Raw genomic sequence first — 19,823 nt, forward strand, 5'->3', positions numbered from 1 at the left:
CTGCTGACCCGAAGGTCGCGGGATCGAATCCCGGCCGAGGAGGCTGCATTTTCGATGGAGGCGAAATTGTTTGAGGCCCGTGTACTTAGATTTAGGTGCACGTTAAAGAACCCCAGGTGGTCGAAATTCCCGGAGCCCTCTACTACGGCGTCTCTCATAATCATATGGTGGTTTTGGGACGTTAAACCCCAGGTAATATATATTGTCCCCTAAACAGAACAAAAACGTGGAATGACACGGAAATAGCAAAACTGAGTTGCCTTTCACAGTTATAACTTGTGGCGAAATATGTACAAAGACACCCGTGTACTTAAATTAAGATACGCGTTAAAAAGCCTTGATGGTCAAAATTATACCAAACGGCGCACTTTACGTTTATGTCGTAGTAATTTCTTTTAATCTTTTTTCTTACATTATCTTGAGCGTTTGTGTTGCGTTGTTATAGTAGATTGACGGAAGGCAGCGGGCATTATTCGCATGAAAAAACGTACGTTGGTCCCGTGAAATAACCGGACCGCTGTTCCATTACTGTCGTGCAAGTAACAATCGAAGAAAGTCCCGTGCTGTACAGTAATCTTTGTGTACTGTTACTGGAATAAAACCAAGCGTGTGGGTATTAGTCTCCATAGCGCTAAAGCGCTGTCCGGGTTTCCTCAGTAAACCCATCAACTGTCCTACATTTCATGAAGAACTGAATAAGAAATGCGGATGAATAGTTGAGCATGCAGTGCACATAGTGCCATTTGAACTCATCGTGCAGGAATACGGGCTTTCTTTTTGTTGGGGGGTATTCAGATGAACAAGAAAAAATAAATTCAGTAGCGCTACAGCAGTTCGTAGTAGGTGGAACACAAGCTAAACATGTACAAAAAAACAAGAAAACGTCATGCATTGCGAAAACGCCGGCTGCTGCCGAAGGCGAGTAACCATTTCGTTGGCAGAATGCGCTTCTCTCACAAGTAATAGTGCCGTTCGGCGCACTTTGTGCATTAATTCGGGAATGAAGAGCGCACACATTACCAGAAAGCTGCATTCAACGCATTTTGTTTGCCGGAAATGGGGTCAAATCGCTCACAACGATGTGCTGTTGTGTGAGTTTGCATACGCGCCGGCAACCGCCTATCCACACTAGCGCGGCGACGGTGCTGCCACCTGTAGCCCGATCTCGCGGCGAATAGCAGATGGCCGACGTATTACACGCCAGTCTTTACCGATTCGCAAGCAAGTGTTTTTCATGATGCTAGTGAATGTCTGTTTTATTTGACAGTGAAGCAGAAGTTAAGTTGTGGTGTTATCTTCGATATTTGATCTTTATCCATAATTACAGTGACCATGTTTACGTTAGATGCCTACAATATGTCAGCATAAGCAGGGGGAGGGCTACGGCGTTCTCGCACCCAAAGATTTGCGGCGACAAGGTACCGTTCAGTACAGCGCAAATGTAAATTTCGCACACGCGTGATACATGCTCATACAATGAAACGCCGGCGATGTGCTGAGTTCACAAGCGAAAATAATTAGCCAATAGAAATATTTCAAAATCCCGCGTTGTTGCCTCTGCCGTACCTATCCCGAAAGTAATTGCTGTTGAGTGCTACCATGGCGTGCCCGTGGTGCACGCACACGTAGGCAGACACGCAGGCAAGGATGCTTGCAGCAATCTACTCCCCGCCCAACATGCACCCTATCACAGCATTACTCGTTCCACCCGCCGTGGTGGTCTTGTGGCTATGGCGCTCGAGTGCTGACCAGCAGGTTGTGGGATTAATTACCGGCCACTGCGGCCGCCTTTCGATTAAGACGAAATGGTAGAGGCCCGTGTAGTTAGATTTATGTGGACGTTCGAGAACACAGTATGGTCAATATTTCCGGAGCTCCCACTGCGCTGTCATCCATAATCATATCGTGGTTTTCTGACGTAAACCCCAGCAATTATAGTGATATTAGCTCTCCTCGTTACACTTTTTACGACTTGGGACACATGATTCACCCTCGAAAATACGCACACGGCACGTAAACTTCTAAGCTGCATGCGAAAAAGGGCGTTTTCTTTCCAAGAAAGGAGGAACTTCGGACGTATACATTGTCGTGTGCACATTTTTGCACGTACCGTGTTCACCGTTCGTTGGTTGTTGGGGGTAAGCACAATTCTCGGTTGAACTGTGCAGTTACTCCTTAAACATTTTAGAAAGTGCGATGGTTCGCCACGCTCTTTTCTTCGAACATGTGAAACAGTCGTTTCCAATGCAAAACATCTCAAATAGAATTGCGAAGAAGATTTATTCAGGGAATAACTGTTGAAATTACTAGGTTATAGCAGATGTATGTGCATACACTGGAGGCGAACAGTGACATTCTGCCCTCTGATGCTTATGCTGCTGGGTTTTATTAACGCTTACCCATTGTACAAATAAAGAAGCTTCATTTTTGTTGTTCTTTTAAGAGTGTGATTTTTGTTTGAGAAAATATTCAAAAAGAAGTTTGGAAAGTCGGTTGCGCTGATACATATCATTCGGCTTTGTCTATTGTTGGTTTGTAGGTGCAGTTGCCGAGCACACAAACCTGAAAATAAGCATATACCAAATACTAAATAAAAGTATGTCTCAGACTACTACCAACCATAACATCTAGAAATGTGCCAAAAAAAAAAACTCCTTTGATAGGGCATGTTTTATTTGCGATGCTAGGAGCGCAACATACAGTTATTAGTGCAATCGGTTTCTGAAGCGCTATTTCGGGAATTGCTGCTTCATATTAGTTGCGTAGCGCTGTCTAGGAAATAAAACAAAATTCAACCATCGATCAATGACACATCCCCATCATGCCTAGTTATGGAAATGAGGTGGATAACATTCCTGAAGGAACCGTTGGAATTTAGGAGAGTGCCAAGCTTTTTTCTCAGAAGCTGAATATTTCCTTGCAATGGCTGAGAACAGTGCGGTAAATTTGTGCGTTAGAAAAAAGACTCTAGTGGCACCCTTCTATATTTGTGGCGACAGTCATCCTTCTTTAAGTGTAAACCATTTTTTCTTATTGTAATGACCTGGAACATCACGGTATTAGTAATGTTTTACAGCTCACTAGCTTTTTAGAGGCACATTGATTTTGCAATTATGAATAGCACGGGTTTCGTAAGACGACAGATAGCATTGCTCCAGTAAGTGTACTAGAATGTTCCAAAAAGTTCAATTTCGCAATTGTCCTCTTATTTCCGAAATATGTTTATATGGTGACTCACCTTTCTTTTGTCGCAGTGGACACCATCAACGGCGCCAATGAGCATGTTATCTCCGTTTTGGTTAATGTAACATTTTACTATGCATTGTTTCATACTGTACTTCTAAAAAAAGGAGAAACATAGTGAACATTTGTAAGACACATTCTCTAAAATAAAAAAAAAATGTTCGTCAAACGTCCTGAGCTTATCAAGAGCTGGCTTTCCAGGCAGCACACCGACACTGTACCGATCTTGGCCCAACGTCGGCAAATGTAGGCAGCAACATTGTCCCGACGTTGGCAAATCACGCTCGCTCTACTTTCACCAACATTATTTCACCAACACCAACAATCAGCGCCTCAATGGGTAGTGCCCTAAATATAATGTCAGGTTCGGCTTATGCACAGAGACAGCATTCACGAAAAAACTGCTTACGCTAAAGGAGTACGTCCGGCAATATTTGACCAAACCCTATGGCTGGATATACTACTGAAGTCGGCTGACCAATACGAAATACACTGGCGCCAGAGAAGTACTGTGAATTTGGCCCATGAAGTTAGTGGCAGCTGTTATAAAGTTTCAACATTACTTGAATGACTGGCCATAACGAAGTGGGCATCGCATGTTAGTAAGTCATTTTTCTCAAGGCCACTGTTATCGGTTGAAACGTGATTGTGCCAATGATGACCGTTAGTCGTTGTCATTTGTCGTAGCAAAAACTAAGGAGAGATCGAAACCTGTTCAGTGAGCGATTCTTTGTGTTCCGAATTGTAGGTGCGGCATGAGCACGGCACAATGCATACTGTTTCTTATTTGTGCTAGTACACCAACGCATGTAGCGGCTTTCTGCAGCTTAGGCGACAAACAGCCAATCGCCTCATGCTCTATTACATCACAAATGTGGGTGCTTTTCACATATACATGTGTCTGTCATTCCTTATATGTTTTTGTATCATGTGCTTATGAAAAAAAAAGAAAGCACACAAAAAACATTAAGAAGCGCGCACGCGTGATGCACCGACGACGAAACACGCAGAGGTGCCCGCGAAATTCGGAGCGCCAGAGCGGTGGCTGCTCCTCGGCGGAGCGCGCAGGTGAGAAAGTAGTGCCAGCGTCTGCGCATGCGCGATATCCCTCACAAGCTCGCCTCTCTCACCAGCGCATCTATATCGGTGTTGCCTTGCTCCAAAAAAATCGAGCTGCGTGCCAAGCCGCACATTCGCTGCACTATCATATAAATCGCGTGATGTAAATATTCGGCCGTAAACCCAAACTGCTGGCCAAAGAGTCGGCGGTGATTCTCATTGGCACAATCGCAAGCACCCCGCGCTGCTAGACAAGATATACGGCCTCTACAAGGACGCTTTCCTCAATAGCCTGATTTCAATTAGGATTCCTGAGTAGACTGGAATGAACAGAAGGTGAAGCACTACCGAGATGGTGTGCCCCAACGTATTTCGCTTTTGCCCAGCCGGGCGAATCCACTACAGCCGCTGCCGGCGTCTCCGCTTATATAGTTTCAGCTAGTCTAGCTAATGAATGAACGGTTTGAAATGGTGAAAACTATTGCTTTACTGTGTTTTGCATGCATATCTCGAATTCGTTGCGAAATGAAATGCTCAGGAAACGAAAAATGAAATGTATCCTGAAGATGGTGAAAGTGGCGGCGTCATGCAGGAGCGGCAGAACAATTCTTAACATTATCGACGAACACGGTTTTCAGGCCAATCTGGCCTTTTCGCTTTATTTTCCCTTCTCAAGTATGAGTGTACAGGTGTCCACAGTTAAAGGGAACATCGGAGCGTGTGGCGGCAGCTCGGCGCCACCGCCGGCCAGCGGCTGCAACGAGTTTTGCGAAGGCCCAGTGCGCGCTGTGAGTTGTGCTCTTTCGTTGACTGCTGCCGTCTGCTTCCGCACTGCGAATCGTCGCGTAGCGAACCCTTCACGCGACTAGAGTGTACTAGAACAGGGGAGCGCCCGGAACGAGCTTCGAAAAGTAAGCCCAAACGGGGTCAATCCTCTCGCAGCGCTGTGATCGGTAGTCTGCAATGCGTCGTCGTTTAAGAGTTTCGCGCGGCACCGCCGAAGTGGCGCAGAGGTAGAATGCCCGCTTCCCATTCAGCAGGCTCGGGTTCGAATCGCGGCTGTAGATGGTGGATTTTTATTCTCAGCGTCACCTATTGTAGCTGTATTGGTTTTCATTTGTTTCTTAAAACTAGCTTCAGTTGCTACGTGTTGGCTCAAAAAGCAACGCGAAATGTGAAGTAAAATAGAAGAAATTTGAGAGCGAGCGCAGTTATTTGCAGCGCCACCACCCGGGATTGAACAAAAACGTAAAGTCCTCCGAGATTTTCGCGAACACGAGACTCGAAACGAGATTCACATTTTACGTTACTTTTTGCAGCAATACGCAGCAACAGAAGATTGTTTTTTTAAAAAAACAAAGGAAAACGAATACAGCTACAAAATGTGACAACGAATAAAAACCCACCATCTACAGCTGCGATTCGAACCGGGGCCTTTTGAGTGGGAAGCGCGCATTCTACCACTGCAACACTTTGGCGGAGACGCGCGCAACTCTTAAACGACGACACATTGCAGACTACCGATCGCAGCACTGCAGGTGGATTGATCCTGTTTGGGCTTCACTTTCTGTACATTGGTGCTGCGGCCGTTCCGAGCACTCCCCTGTTCTAGTACACTCTAACGCGACGAAAGAGCACCGGGCACGGTGCTCACTGCGTCTGCGCGAACCTCGTTGCAGCCGCCGGCCGGCGGGGGCGCCGAGCTGCCGCCACACGCTCCGATGTTCCCTTTAACAGTGGACCCCTGTGTACCTGTGCAGCACCGAGCACCTCCAGAACAAGTTACGTATTTTCATCAAAAATGCCATCACTCGGTCCTTCTATGGCGATTGCAGTAGTTGCACTTGCGCTCCCCCTGGCGTTCCGCTTAGCGTGCCCTTTAAGCGAACGAACGACGAGGCTGGTAGGTAAAATTGGACGGGCGTGCCAAGTGTGCGCTCTCGAGCGTAGCAAGCAGCCCCCAGAAGGCGCCGCGACAGTGTTGCCACGCGCTGCCGTTGGCTGTAGACTTCTCACCGTGACTGTACGTTGTGGTGTTTATTTATATATTTTTAGTATACCCTCAGAACCCAGAGGGTGTAACAGGGAAGGTGGGTGCAAATGTGGGCACAGAAAAATAAAGATAGGAACAGTAATAAAGCAAATAAAGTAATTAGCAATACTTAAAAAACGAGAAAACAACACTAGTTTGCAGTTACACCATAAAGTTTTCCGAAACTTCAGCCTTTCAGAGCGCTTGGTCCTTAGTGGCAGCGATGGAGGGAGGAAGGCGATTCCAGTATCTACTTGTCTTCTGAAGGAAAGAATGCAAAAAGTGGTTGGTGCGGCAGTAAGGAACGGCCACTTCATTCGGGAGGCCAACACACGATGAAAAGTAAGCAGGTTCTAAGAATAATTTCTCTTGAAGCAAATAATTATGGACGAAAATTTTACGAAAGAGCGACAGACGGGACATTGTTATTCTGTTTACCAGATGTGGCAGATGAAGAGTACAATTCATTAAGGTAACGCTGGCAGCACGAGCATAATTGTTATGCATAAAGCGGGCTGAGCGGTTTTCGACAGCTTCTAAAGTTTCAATTAACGGTGGCTGAGCTGAGCCCCATATTGTACAAGCGTAGTCGAGTTTTGGATGGACTCATATTTGATATAACTATACTTTAAGCTGTGTTGGTGCTTGGCGAAAGTTTCTGCGAAGGTGACCAAAAGAAGGTTTAGCATTGTTAATTATGTAGTAATGTGAGAATACCATGATGCTATGTAATGTCAAGATGTTATGTATTTGTTTTGTGAACACCAAGGTAGTTGTAAGCAATATCCTAGTCTATTTCAGTTCCATTTACCTTGTTGTTAAAAATATTATGATGTCAGCGAAACGTGTGATTCTCATGCTTTAACATTTAGTTATGTTAAGAGTCCTTAGCCGCGTACTACACCAGTCAGAGACGCGATGAAGATCAGCTGTGAGAATTAAGTTGTCGTTTTCGTGAGGGGCATTCCACCGTACAGGACACAGTCGTCTGCAAACAGTTTTATGGATGATTTATTGCTACTTGGTAGATCACTGATATAAACTAAAGATAGTAAAGGACCCAGAACGAAACCTGAGGGACGGACCGCCAGATCTATCTGCACATGAATTTGAGCAACAATAATCTGCGGTTACGTACTGAGTTGCCATTAGTTGGAAAGCATTTATTCGATTTCGTGATGTTACGGTCGATATTCAGTGTTCTAAGCTTAAGTAGTAGTAGTTGGTGTGAAACTTTATCAAAGGCTTTTGCGAAGTCTAAAAAATGCAGTTAGCGAGTATCTTATTATCTAGTGCTCACACGACATCATGCGTAAAAGAGAGAAGCTGAGCTTCGCACGAGTGATGCTTACGGAAGCTGTGTTGGAACTTGCCGAAAAATCACCGGAGCTAGAGTTCTAGTATTCACTAGACTATATGTCTCAAGCGCACAATAACCTCTCACAATTCGCAAAGGGTCAACAATGTTCCACTAAGTTCAGGCACGGCCTCAATGTAGTGTGCCTAGCGATAACACGCATTAGTTTCAAAATAAAGGCACAACAAGAGTGCGTGCCAATACTTGAAGGTACTTTCTACCCTCCTGACGTGTACGATTGTATTCGACTGGAATGCCGAGAGTTTGTGGAGAAGATTGATGGCTAAGAGATTATAGCTGTGTTCCAACGGGATCTTGATTATCCAGTTCACATCGAGAAGCTATTTGGTCACCAATGAGAGTTTCGGCATCATCTTTGTTGAACGTAGTGCGCCTAGCGATAACACGCGTCAGTATAACAGTGTAATCCGTTCACAGTAAAACACGAAACACGAATACTTGGAAAGACCGAAAGACTAGCTAGTTGATACATATACAACTTATAAATGCCGAGCGGGAGCGAAGCGCTGGTGTCGTACCCTCCCTCTTTACCCCTGTCAAAGTTCGCGCTCGAAGTTTTTTACAAGAATAAGTGTCAATACTAAAAGGCACTTTCTACCCTTCTGACATATACGATTGTCTTCAACAGGAATTTTAAGAGTATGTGTAGAAGCTTGAAAGTTAATACAAGATAGCCGTGCTCCAACAAAAGCTGGATTATTCAGTCCACAACGAGGAACTATTCGGTTGCAAATCGGAAGTTTGGCATCAGCTTAGTTTAACGTGACTGCATGAACTGCACTTCCAGTTGCAATTTCACGAAAGCATTCCGCAGCATACAAAGACTATGTGAGTAAAGTTTATGTATATATTAAACGTAAACACAGTGGAACTGTATGATGTGAGCGTATTTGGTTCGTCAAGATCTGTAGGATGTTTGGGACATCATAAAGCGTAGCTGTCGAATACGAGAATATATTTTTTTGAAACAATAGAAAACCAGGACATCTGTCGCATTGGTGAAGTCCACAAAATTTCAGCGCATTTTCTTTGCTTGGTAAGTGCTAACTGAGTGGTTCTATTGGAAGGTATAAATCTAGACATACTTAAAAGCGTATTCTTGGCAGAGTGTGGTGTATATACAGTGTTCTGAAAAACCACGAAATTTCACTTTACTCTTGGGGTTGAAGAAAACATGCAAGGGACTCACCTTATCAGCTGTGACATAAGTGTAGCTACGGTAGACTTGCTTACAGTATGTTGTGAGACTTGAAACCTCACCAGGAAGCTTACTTGAATATATGGTCGTTGTTATCGAATTTTTCACAATAAGACATTCATATGTAGGACGACTGAAAACAATGTGACTAGTTCAGAAATGTGTCAAATATATATGTTGAAATACATACTTGTAGACATTGAGTACCTCTCGTTGGCAGCACGAAGAAAACTTGTACATGTATGGAGTTTTAAACTTATAACTCATCATATAGCCGTTTTCATAAGGGCAGTCAGCTGAACCAATGTGTCCAGCAGGCCAAGAATCAGCACCCTGTCCATCGTGTACACACCCAAGACTGAAAATAGAAGAACAGAGCACTAAAATGCATTTATTAGGGTTAAAATGTAAAATAAACTAACTTGGAAATGTTTCGCCTTGAATTTATTTTTACATGAGAATATTTTTTTCTTTTCACTGTTCCTTCTTCCAATAACCTATCAAATGTCGATTAGCAGACAATGGTGCGTTTATTTTTGCATTAGGCCGTCTGAGTTTACCGTGCCACTCTTTCATTTCAAATGTTATGTCCGACTTTTTTTGCTCGTTGTCTGCATTACGTAGCTTTCGAAGAGAACACACTTAAAGGTTAAGAATGCTATTTTATTAGCAGCAGTGACGGCTCCTTTGACGGAGTATGGTGACCATCGAATTTGCATGTTAGTGACAAGTGGTAGCTACATAAAAGAACAGTTCTAATTTCTTCGTGATGATAACATCTGGGGTTCAACGTCCCAAAACGACGATATGAATATTGTCACGTGCGTTTCTTATTATCAATTTTGCTGTATTCGTTTTTCGCCCACAAAGACAGTCAGCAACGCTCAGCGCAGACCGCGCCTCATTGTTCGAGATGCTTCGCGATTATTCTAGATCGTTTTGTTCGAACTTATTCTAGAACTTGCGCGACAACCAGCGATAACGCTCGAATATTCGACGGCACATGTATAAATGCCGACGCGCTTCACCGCTTGTCGGTTGATCGACGGTCGACGCTCTGTTCGCCGCTATCAGTGTATTGCTTTCAGTTTCCCGGCCACAATCTCGGCCAAATAAAGAATGTCTTCGCTGACATGCTGACTGCTGCCTTCGTCGACGTCACGACCACGTGACATTTGGTGGAGGTGCTCCCCGGTCCATGTACCGAACGCCCCCATCCAGCCGTGAGCCGAGGCCTCGCCGCGAAGAAGACACCGACAACATCAGCGACAGTCGAGCCAGCCGCAGACTGAAAGGGCTACTCCCCCAATACGGACCCCTACCGGACAAGACAAAAGCCATAGCGACAAGAACAACAGGCACGATGACGGCCGCAGCGAACCCGACCGCGATAGTGATGCAGCCGCCCAGGGAGCCGCGGACATTTCGTGGTTCGTCATGTGAAGACCCCGAAACCTGGCTGGAGACGTTTGAAAGGTCGCAACATTTAACACCTGGAACGCCGACGACAAACTGCGCCACGTGTACTTCTACCTGGAAGCAGCAGCAAGGGCATGGCTTGAGAACCGGGAGCCCACACTTCGAACCTGGGATCTCTTTCGCAGTGCTTTTTTGGAGACGTTCGCGAGCGTCGTCCGAAAGGAAAGGGCCGCAACCTTGCTGGAGACACGGGTTCAGCTCCCGAACAAAAACGTCACCATCTTCGCGGAAGAAATGACCCGGCTGTTCCGCCACGCTGACCCCAACATGCCTGAAGAAAAGAAGGTTCGTTTCCTCATGCGAGGAGTAAAGGAACAGCTTTTCGCTGGACATATCAGGAATCCGCCGAATACCGTCCAAGAATTTGTCTCCGAAGCAACAAAAATCGAGCAAACGCTTCAGATGCGAACGCGGCAATACAACCGCAGGTTCTCGACCACAAGCTACGCCGACGTTCAAGCACTAGGAACCGCAGACCTTCGTGAGACGATCCGAACAATCGTGCAAGAGGAGCTGGAAAAATTCTACCTTCATCGCAACCTCAAGTTGATTCGATCGCCGACATCGTTCACCAGGAGCTCCAGCAGTCACTGGGCGTGCCTCACCTTGCACAGGTTCAAGCTACGAGGTATGATGCTGCAGCCCGGCGTCATGCTGCTCCTCCACGCCCACGCCAAGACGCCACACCGCCTCAGTACCGTCGCGCGACGCCGCCGCCGCCACAGGCGCCCTACCGTCCGCCTGACGGCCAGCGCTACACCCCGAGGAAGAGCGACGTTTGGCGCGCCGCCCTGACAAGCGCCCGCTCTGCTACCACTGCGGGGAGGCCGGCCACACGTACCGCCGCTGCCAGTACCGATAGATGGGACTACGCGGACTGGCCATCAACGCGCAGCGCCCGTAGCCAGGCGAACGGCCTCGCGACATCGACGACTACCTCACCGGAACACAGTGGCAAGAACGACTTTCCCGCTCGCCGTCGCCCGGACGCTACATGTCACCGCACCGACGTCAGTACACTGGCCCAAGCCGGGGCTGGTCACCTAGCCCGTATCCGGAAAACTAAGCGGTTGCTGTACGACGAACTACCGAAGATCGTCCGCCGCCGACGACAACGCCGCAACGAAATCTAAAGGACACGCCTCAAGCCGAACGAAGCCCTGACGTCGAAACTTCACGGCCCGAAGAAGACCTGACGACGCAACGTCGAAGTAGCCGAACAAGCCGACGCAGCCGTGACCCGACGCCGCGACCCAACCGCAACGAAAGACGACGAACTAGCGACCTCGACGTTCTCATCGACGGCCACAACGTCACCACTCTCGTCCATACTGGAACCGACTATTGTGTCATCAGTGGGCCTTTCGCCACGAAGTTGAAGAAAGTTAAGACTGCTTGGGAAGGCGCCGAAATCCGTACCACTGGAGGTCATCTAATAACGCCGTCTGGAGTCTGCACAGCAAGAGTCAATCAATAATCGCACGTATCCTACGAGTTTCGTAATCTTGCAACACTGCTCCAGGGACGTCATACTTTGCATGGACTTCTTACACCATGACGGCGCCGTCATAGACTTAAGAACCAAGTCGATAACCCTATCGTCTAAAAAAAACGACACCGCCGGATACGAATCCATGTCAACATGCCCTGAACGTGCTCGAGGATCAAGTTACCATCCCGCCTCGCTCCAGCGTCATAATTCCCGTCAGCACCGAAAAAGCTGATGACATCGAAGGTGTCATCGAGAGCGATCAGCGTTTGCTGCTAGACCGTCACATTTGCGTCGCCAGAGGCATTGCTCGGCTGCATGAAGGAAAAGGAAGCGTGATGGTAATGAACTTCAGCCAAGAATACAGACACCTTAGCAGGGCCACGACGATTGCGTACATGGAAGAAATCTTGGCGGTCAGCGATGCGTTCGAATGTGCTAATTCGCAATGCCCACGAACTATAGGTGGCGCGCTGTGCTTTTCAAGATGGTGCCAGGAGGAGGGTCAACCCGTTTGTTAGCATATGAACAGATAGGACGTGCGGACGTACGGCCCGTGCCACTTTCACCGGATGAAGTCATGAGCTGCGCTGAATTGGATATGAGACTAAAATACCTTCCCAAACCATGGAATGTGATAAGTACTCGCCACCTAATTATTTGCTGCGGTGTGAAAGGTTATATTTCAGCTCCGTTACCGTGCATAACGATGCTTTTTGCGAAATACTGTGTGTGCTACATAAAACTGCATGAACTAGAGTTGAAGTATGAGCTGAACGGCACTCCGAGGTAGTACGTACCGAGCCAAGGTTTATAGATACGTTGTACCGAGCCTGCCTGACGGATTTGCCGCAGTAGTAGGCCGCCAGCGAGTTGCGCCATCGCTGCTGCATGGGACCGCACGTTTAACGTGGTGATGGTTTGCAAACATAATACGCCGTCGTCATTACCTGCGTAGTCGGGAACGCGGAGTTACGTCTTCAACGGATCAGTAGCGCTTGTGTCACAGCCATGCGGAGACTCTAACCGTGTGCAATTCACTTCACTCGCATGTTGCAGGCTCGATCAGCATGATCGAAACATGAATATCGAAAAGAATGCACACGTATCCTTTTCGCAACATTGGAGAAGTTAGCCTAGAGGCGTGGATTGTGGCCGTGACTGCACGTTCGATCGCTCTAACCATTTCGCTTCGCTGGTCGAGCTCGAGCGTGTTGGCGGCATGCGGCGCTCCATAATAGCCACAATAATTGTGGTACATGCAATGCACAAGAGAAACTATGCTTTTATTTTGATCTCGCTCAAGGATATTATACATTAAATACAATCAAAGTGACTTACGAGCGTGAAAGAACATTAACGCACGAGGGACGTGAAGTACGACTCGCTCCTCGTGAGTTAACAGCTGATCGTTCATCGTCGATGTCACTCTCGGTGCTTTCACAGTCTTGTACATCCAGTGAAAAATCCTCGTCGTCAAGATGGTTTCGTTCAACATCACTGCTGAAAGCAATCTGAAGAATTTCCTCCGCCGAACGACTTCGACCACTCCGCGCCACCACGTTTACAATTAGAGAGACGTCTGGGCGCGCAGAACATTTTGCTCTCAGATCGGTCAACAAGCAAATCGCTTGCAGTGTGCTGCCACCTATCAACAAACGTACAAAAACAAACGGCGCATCGCTGGCTATATGAAACCAACACACTGACGAAGGACGGCGTGGAAAGCGTTCGCTCCACGAAAGGCGTGGAGCAGACGCGTCCTCGAATGATCGAAACGTCGCTCGCACGATTAGTAACAGCGCTTTGCTGACAAAGGATAGAGGCCCTATTTTAATGTATCAACAACTTGAGATCGCTCAGTTTTACAAGAGCACATCGCCAGCCCGCGCGACCTCCCGCGTACAGTGTTATGGGATTCATGCACTACAAGAAACACTGACCAATGCTATATGCGAGTAAACCAGGGTGAGCTTCAACTCAATATGTCAGACGATAACATCTATCTAACCTACGTGGCTACAGAAAGCCTCGCAAAGCTGATAGTATGCGTACGCTGTGGGCTAGCATTGAAAGCGCGAGTTGCCACGTATTTTCACGAAAACTTTGCGTCTCGCAAGAACGAATCAGATTTCTCGTGTCACGGAGGGCCCGGTTTGTTCACTGATGCAGGGAACATACAAAGTCGTAGTGTTCATTCCTTGCCAACGCGTTAACACTGAGGTTAGCATAGCCGAACAAGGGAGCGGCTGCATAGTGCTGCCATTTTATCGTCTACTAACCCTCCTCGAGAGGACGCTCCTGAATCCCGCTTGGCGGCGCGACAGTCTATGGGCATTGCGAATATATGGCGGCCTCAGCTACCACCGTGTGCCAAGATGTCAAGCATGTCATGAAAAGTGGTATCTTGAGACAGAGTGTGTAAAACGCGCAAAAATGAAGAAATGTGAAAGTAGACGAACGGGCCCACAATCGAAAGAGCGGCAAACAATATTGGTAGATAGTGAGAGGCGGGCGCGTGTGTAGAGAAATGATGTGTCAGCTCGTTCGTGTTGCCTCAACACACGGCTATGATCTGATGCCAGAGTCTATAAGCACCTAGCACAGCGATGAAACGCAGATGTCTTGAAGAACGTTCAGGACGTCTTGGGTGCCTCGCCAAAGACAAGCTTTGGCGAGGCACCGATCATCTCTAGCGGCAGCAGTTCACTCATTAGTTGTGGCACTGACCACCGATACGTTAGAGATGGCTACTCTTTGAGGAGAAATCGAGCATTTGGGGAGTATTCCTGCTACACGACTTTAATTGTCGTCCACCGCGCGTATGTCCTCACGTTATCACAGTGGTCCTGGCTATTCGCGGTCACAAGCGGTGTGCGCGTTATTAGCCTGACATAGCGTTCTTCATAGAAAAGTGACAAGAGCCGGGTTTTCAAGAAAGGAAACGCGATCCAGCCGGATGACGATTACTCTTGTGTAGCAGAAATACTCCCCAAATACTCGACTTTATCTTAAAGTATAGAGCACCCAATTTGAAACTGTAGGTCAGACATATTTGCTTTGGCCGCTGGATCACCAGCCGACATGAGTGCTGACCTGAAGAGCGCCACAGTCACGCAGTGACTTCTCCTTTGATGCGCCATCGCATGCGACGCAGAATTCAGGCAAGTATGTGAAAAATAAAGAAATATGTGAGTCCAACGACCCGGTCGAAACACCCTCGAAGACAGCGTTTCCACCGGCTCGTTGGCGCCGTGTGAGTAAGGTCTAGCTCAGAAAAGTGGGAAATATGCACATTAGTCTTCATAAATGATGAACGCAGTCAGCTTATTTTTGCTGCTGAGTCGTGCTTTGTACATTTTCAGAGTATTATTCGTCTTTGTGCCGAAAATTGTGCTCGTGCCCTGCATTCATGTTTTTAGTCTAGCAGCTGTCGACTCAAGAGAATCTGATTATTTGTCATAGTGTTTGCGTATGACGTTTTTTTTTCTTTTTGTCGGCCTCTTGCGCTCGTTTCTTTATGCCACTCAAGTTTTCCCTTATGATCGGGTACGCATCAGGCGGAACGTAAGCGAATAAGCATAAAAGCGAGTGCATTGCATGTAAGATGTTCTAATGAGTAAGGATTAAAAGTGGCGATTTGTGCGTTTTCGAAACTCCGAATATTCGTTTCCGAAAGTTAGTCAGTGGCTTCGATTCGAAATACACTTTTGGCGTTTGGAATATTTCAATATTCCAATATTTGGAATATTGGAATACTGTCTGGTGGCGGGCGATGCGACTCTTGGCTGCTGCACGCGATTGCATTAACGCGCCACGTCGCCGACATAACCGCATGCGAAGCATATGGGGCGGTTGTCAGGTGTGCGCCATCGGTTCGCTGGGGCAGGGCCCGCCCATGGTGCAGGGCGGGATTAACGGGGCGGCAACTATGGCTGCATGGTGGGCTGCAGTCGCGGCCTATGCTTGGCGTCGGTGTAGGTTGTCGCCACACCTGCTTCGAAGGACTCAGATCTAGCGGCGGCTTCTGCGTAACTGTGTGGGGCAGCCGTGCGGATTACTGGGGGCATCCTTGCGACGACATGGGCGTAACTATGTGATGGAAGAGCCGGATGGGGCTGGTGGTACTCACCCTTGACCTCCGCGATATCCTGCTCAATCGTTCTATCGAGGGGAGGCAGACATGTGGTTGACGGCTGTTGAACATACTGCGGGTGAGCAAAATTCATCAAAGAGAGCTGGCGTGCGATTTCCTGGTGCATGAATGACTTCACCTCTCCCAGCAATGCGGAGTAGTCGATATGGTGGACAAGGCAGCGAGCTCGGCTTCGCGTCATTGAAAGCGACGCGTCATCAACCGGTGCCGGCACAGCTCCTCATAGCTTTGGCATACCGTTAAGGCATCTGCCACTCTGGCCGGGATCTTGGCGAGCAGCTTGTTGAAGGCACCGTCGTCGATGCGTTTCATGATTTTCTGATCTTGTCAGATTCCGACGTGGTGGCGCGGCATTCTTACGCAAATCGAGGACGTCTTCGATGTAGCTGGTGAACGATTTCCCGGCCTGCTGACCTCGTTCGCGTAAACACTGTTCAGCCTGAAGCTTACGAACGGCAGGGCGGCCAAACACGTTGATAATGGCGGTCTTGAAGTCGGACCACGTCGTAAAATATTATGCTTGGTTGTTATACGACAGGCCGTCCCCACCCGCGAGGTAGAAAGCCAAGTTGGTCAATTTTCCTGCCTCGTCCCATTTATTGCGTACACTCGCGGGCTCGTAAATCGCGAGCCAGTCCTCCACGTCGGTACCACCTAGCCAGTGAAGACAGGGGCGTCGCGGATACAAGGGACTCAGGGACATGAGGTCGGTGCAGGCGGAGGCGTTTGCTGGGTGGGGTCTTGAGGCATGGTAGCTGGCAGGGTACGGGATCGAAGCACACGGGCATGCAATGATGACCGATGTTAGGGCAGAGAGCTCTGTACCAATTTGTTAAGGCATTCATTTTAGGGTACTCAGCGCCAATACGCAATGGCAATCGTCAAGGCAAAAGCGCAGACGCTCTGCGCGAGCGGCGTTCTTTCAGGAAGGAGCCGAAGATGACGACCCACTAAAAGCGGCTGGAGGGCACAACCCAATCCACAGTTGCAAGGCTTCGCTACACCGCCAACAAAGGAAGACACGCGATCAAAGTGTAATGCTTGCTACCAAGATCCCGTAATTTATTGTCCCACAAATATATGCGAACCATGTATTGTGATGCGCAAATAAAATACCAAGGAATCGTTTAGAGCTTATTTGAGTATGTATGAAGTCACTTCATCTGCATGAAATTCACCTTGAACAACGTGCCGCCTTATTTCGTTTTTAAACTGTTTTGCTGCCGCTGTCACAGATACACCTGTTAAGGGAGGGGTCATGTTATAGCCAAAATTGTCCTCGTATTAGCAAGCTAGTAGTCAGACGGATCGGAAGATAATGAAGCATGAACTAATTCTTCTCTAAACAGGTTAACGCAGTTGAAAAGAAGGCAGCGATGCCGTTGTAACCATGCCATGTCACTCGCGCGTAGTCTCCCAGAAGGCGCTTGATGTGGGCGAGTTGGTGTAGCATACTGGAAAATTTAAAGCTGCGCAAAACACACGAGGACTAGAAAGGAACACTTAGACAATCGCAATGAAAGCGCTTGTCTGTTTGAATGCGCTCTCAGAATGAATACAGATAATGCGAACACTCCGCAATGAATGTAAAGACTTCAGATTTATAGATTACGGTCCATAACATGTTATAGACCCCGGTCTGTCCGTCGGTGCGTCGAGCTCGCCTTGTGGAGACGCTAAAAGCAACTAGCTCTGCCCATTTGGAGCAACACAACGCCAATCTAGATACACTAGGGAACAAAACTTGCTCTCTAGGGAGACAGACAGCTCATGCGCAGACGTTGCCTGTATTTATCCGCGAGCGCGTTCGGCAGGCGAGCGGCTGCATGTCCAGCGTTCCAAATTATTCTGGGAGCGCCTCTACAGTATGCACAGACCTTTTGCATGTCGTAAAAGGTTTAAACTGCGCGAAGAAGACGGGACGGAACGAGGAACATAAACACTCACACAAGCGCAGAACTTTCAACTGATTTTATTTGAGGAAAGAAGGTGAATTTATACTTCCTCAGAGATAACGAGAACAAGGTACAAACGCGATGAACCGGTGAAATCCACAAGAAGGGTCCGCGCGCATCACGTACAGTGCAGTCATTTTATGTGTCCGTCTAAGAAGCTAATTTCTTCTTCGCGCAGTTTAAACCTTTTACGATAACATGAACTGACTAGCCCAACAACATGTTTTTGCATATCACCTCTCTCCCGGCGGCTGCCGGAAGTGTCGTCGGCATCGGAGGGATGAGAAGCGGTTACTCGCCCGTTTCAATGCGAAAGCGGTATATGTATCATGGGTTGAACATTCCGGCGTCACTTTCGGCGTTAATGCTGCAAACACTACTCCATAAACAACACAGATTCCTCGCCACAGCTGGTGGAATAATTTCGACTAAGGAAGTTCATCGTATATCGTGGTAAATTAGGGATACTTAAGCTTAGGCACATTCAAATCATGGTGAATTTGTGTAAGAAAATTGTAACACTTTTGTTGCATCTTGAAATATGTACTACCGGAAGAGATCGAATTTAGATGCCAGTAGATACTTCAATGCATTCCTGGTTTTATGACAAAGTAAATAAGGGGCGTGCGGAGCAAAACGCTTGTGATAAAGCGCTTTCATACATGGTTTTCAGGTGTGTGAGCTCCATTTCAAGCCGCAGTACTTAGGATGACAACAAAATACACCGATCCAAGAACCGGCCGTACAATAGAATCTCCCATGGGGGCTCTCGGCTTACTCCGGACGCAGTAGCGATAATATTTCCCAATGCCACAAGTTATTTGAACGACTACGCACCAGTGTGAGAGGGGGCGAGTCCAAAAGAAAAAACGCCTAGAAGCATCCCAACTAGAAGAAGACATTCGACAGTCGATAGCACTGCATGAGGAAGAAGAGCGCCGCATTAAGCAGACGTCGTATGAGGACCTCGTATCGCGCCTGCAGTCTCGGCCTCTACAGCTACTCGACTACAGTAAAAGCAGAGAATACTGTAGTGTTCGTTCACAAAAGTGGCGAAGATCCACCAGACGTCAAATTATCTGCCATTGTTAGTAGGAACATGGAATTTGCGGTCTTCTGGAGAAAAGTGCCTGCCATGGATCCCAGCTACACTGGACTGCCTTCACGCTATACTGGACCGCATGAGCAGTTTCAAGGCTCCAGACGTTCGCGACAAGGCAACCTTCAGCTTGCTGTTCTCTTTGCTCGACGACCTCAAGTCGGGTCATCTTTTGCCGCAACAGAAAACAGAAGCACTTGACCTTATAGAGGAGCAGCTTGACCTACTGCACAGAAAGGACCACTCATTGCGATACTCTACAGAGCTTTTAATATTCTCCAGTATTCTGCACACTATTTCCGCACACCCCTACCGATTCATTCGCAGTACTGGCAAGATAGCACTGCCACATCGATCTACGCTCATGCGAATTTGCTCGCAATGCAACGTGAACCCTGCAATTGAGCAGAAAATCGAGGGGTTTTTGCGTTATCTGAAGCTCTCAAGCCTTCTCGAACCACATGAAAAAACTGTCGCTATAATGATGGACGAGATTCATATTCAGCCGTACTTTGAATACAAAGGTGGCTCAGTGACCGGGGCAGCTTCTAATTCCTCCGAAGCGGCCGAAATCGCAAATGTTTTTATGATTCAGTCGTTGCTATCAGCGCACAAGGATGTTGCTCACATTCTGCCAGTAGCCAACACTGAAGCAGTTCAATCCCATGCAGCCCTGACAAAAGCAATTTTAGAGCTTGAAAATGCAGGGCTTACTGTAATCACAGTAATAACAGA

General features: G+C 47.5%; 1 protein-coding gene across 1 annotated transcript in view; it reads right to left on the reverse strand.

Moving 5' to 3' along the window:
* Positions 1-2,360: 2,360 nt before the first annotated feature.
* LOC119381996 (uncharacterized) overlaps positions 2,361-19,823 on the reverse strand; it is a 94,798-nt gene continuing 77,335 nt past the window's right edge. Inside the window, exons 10-13 of the mRNA XM_037649741.1 lie at positions 9,101-9,268; positions 8,902-9,043; positions 3,239-3,340; positions 2,361-2,562 (exon numbers count right to left, since the gene is read on the reverse strand). Of these exons, the coding sequence (XP_037505669.1) occupies positions 2,509-2,562; positions 3,239-3,340; positions 8,902-9,043; positions 9,101-9,268 (466 nt within the window). The 3' untranslated portion in view covers positions 2,361-2,508. The remainder of the gene's footprint in view (positions 2,563-3,238; positions 3,341-8,901; positions 9,044-9,100; positions 9,269-19,823) is intronic.

Source organism: Rhipicephalus sanguineus, chromosome 2 (genome assembly GCF_013339695.2).
Source record: "Rhipicephalus sanguineus isolate Rsan-2018 chromosome 2, BIME_Rsan_1.4, whole genome shotgun sequence".
NCBI lineage: Eukaryota > Metazoa > Arthropoda > Arachnida > Ixodida > Ixodidae > Rhipicephalus > Rhipicephalus sanguineus.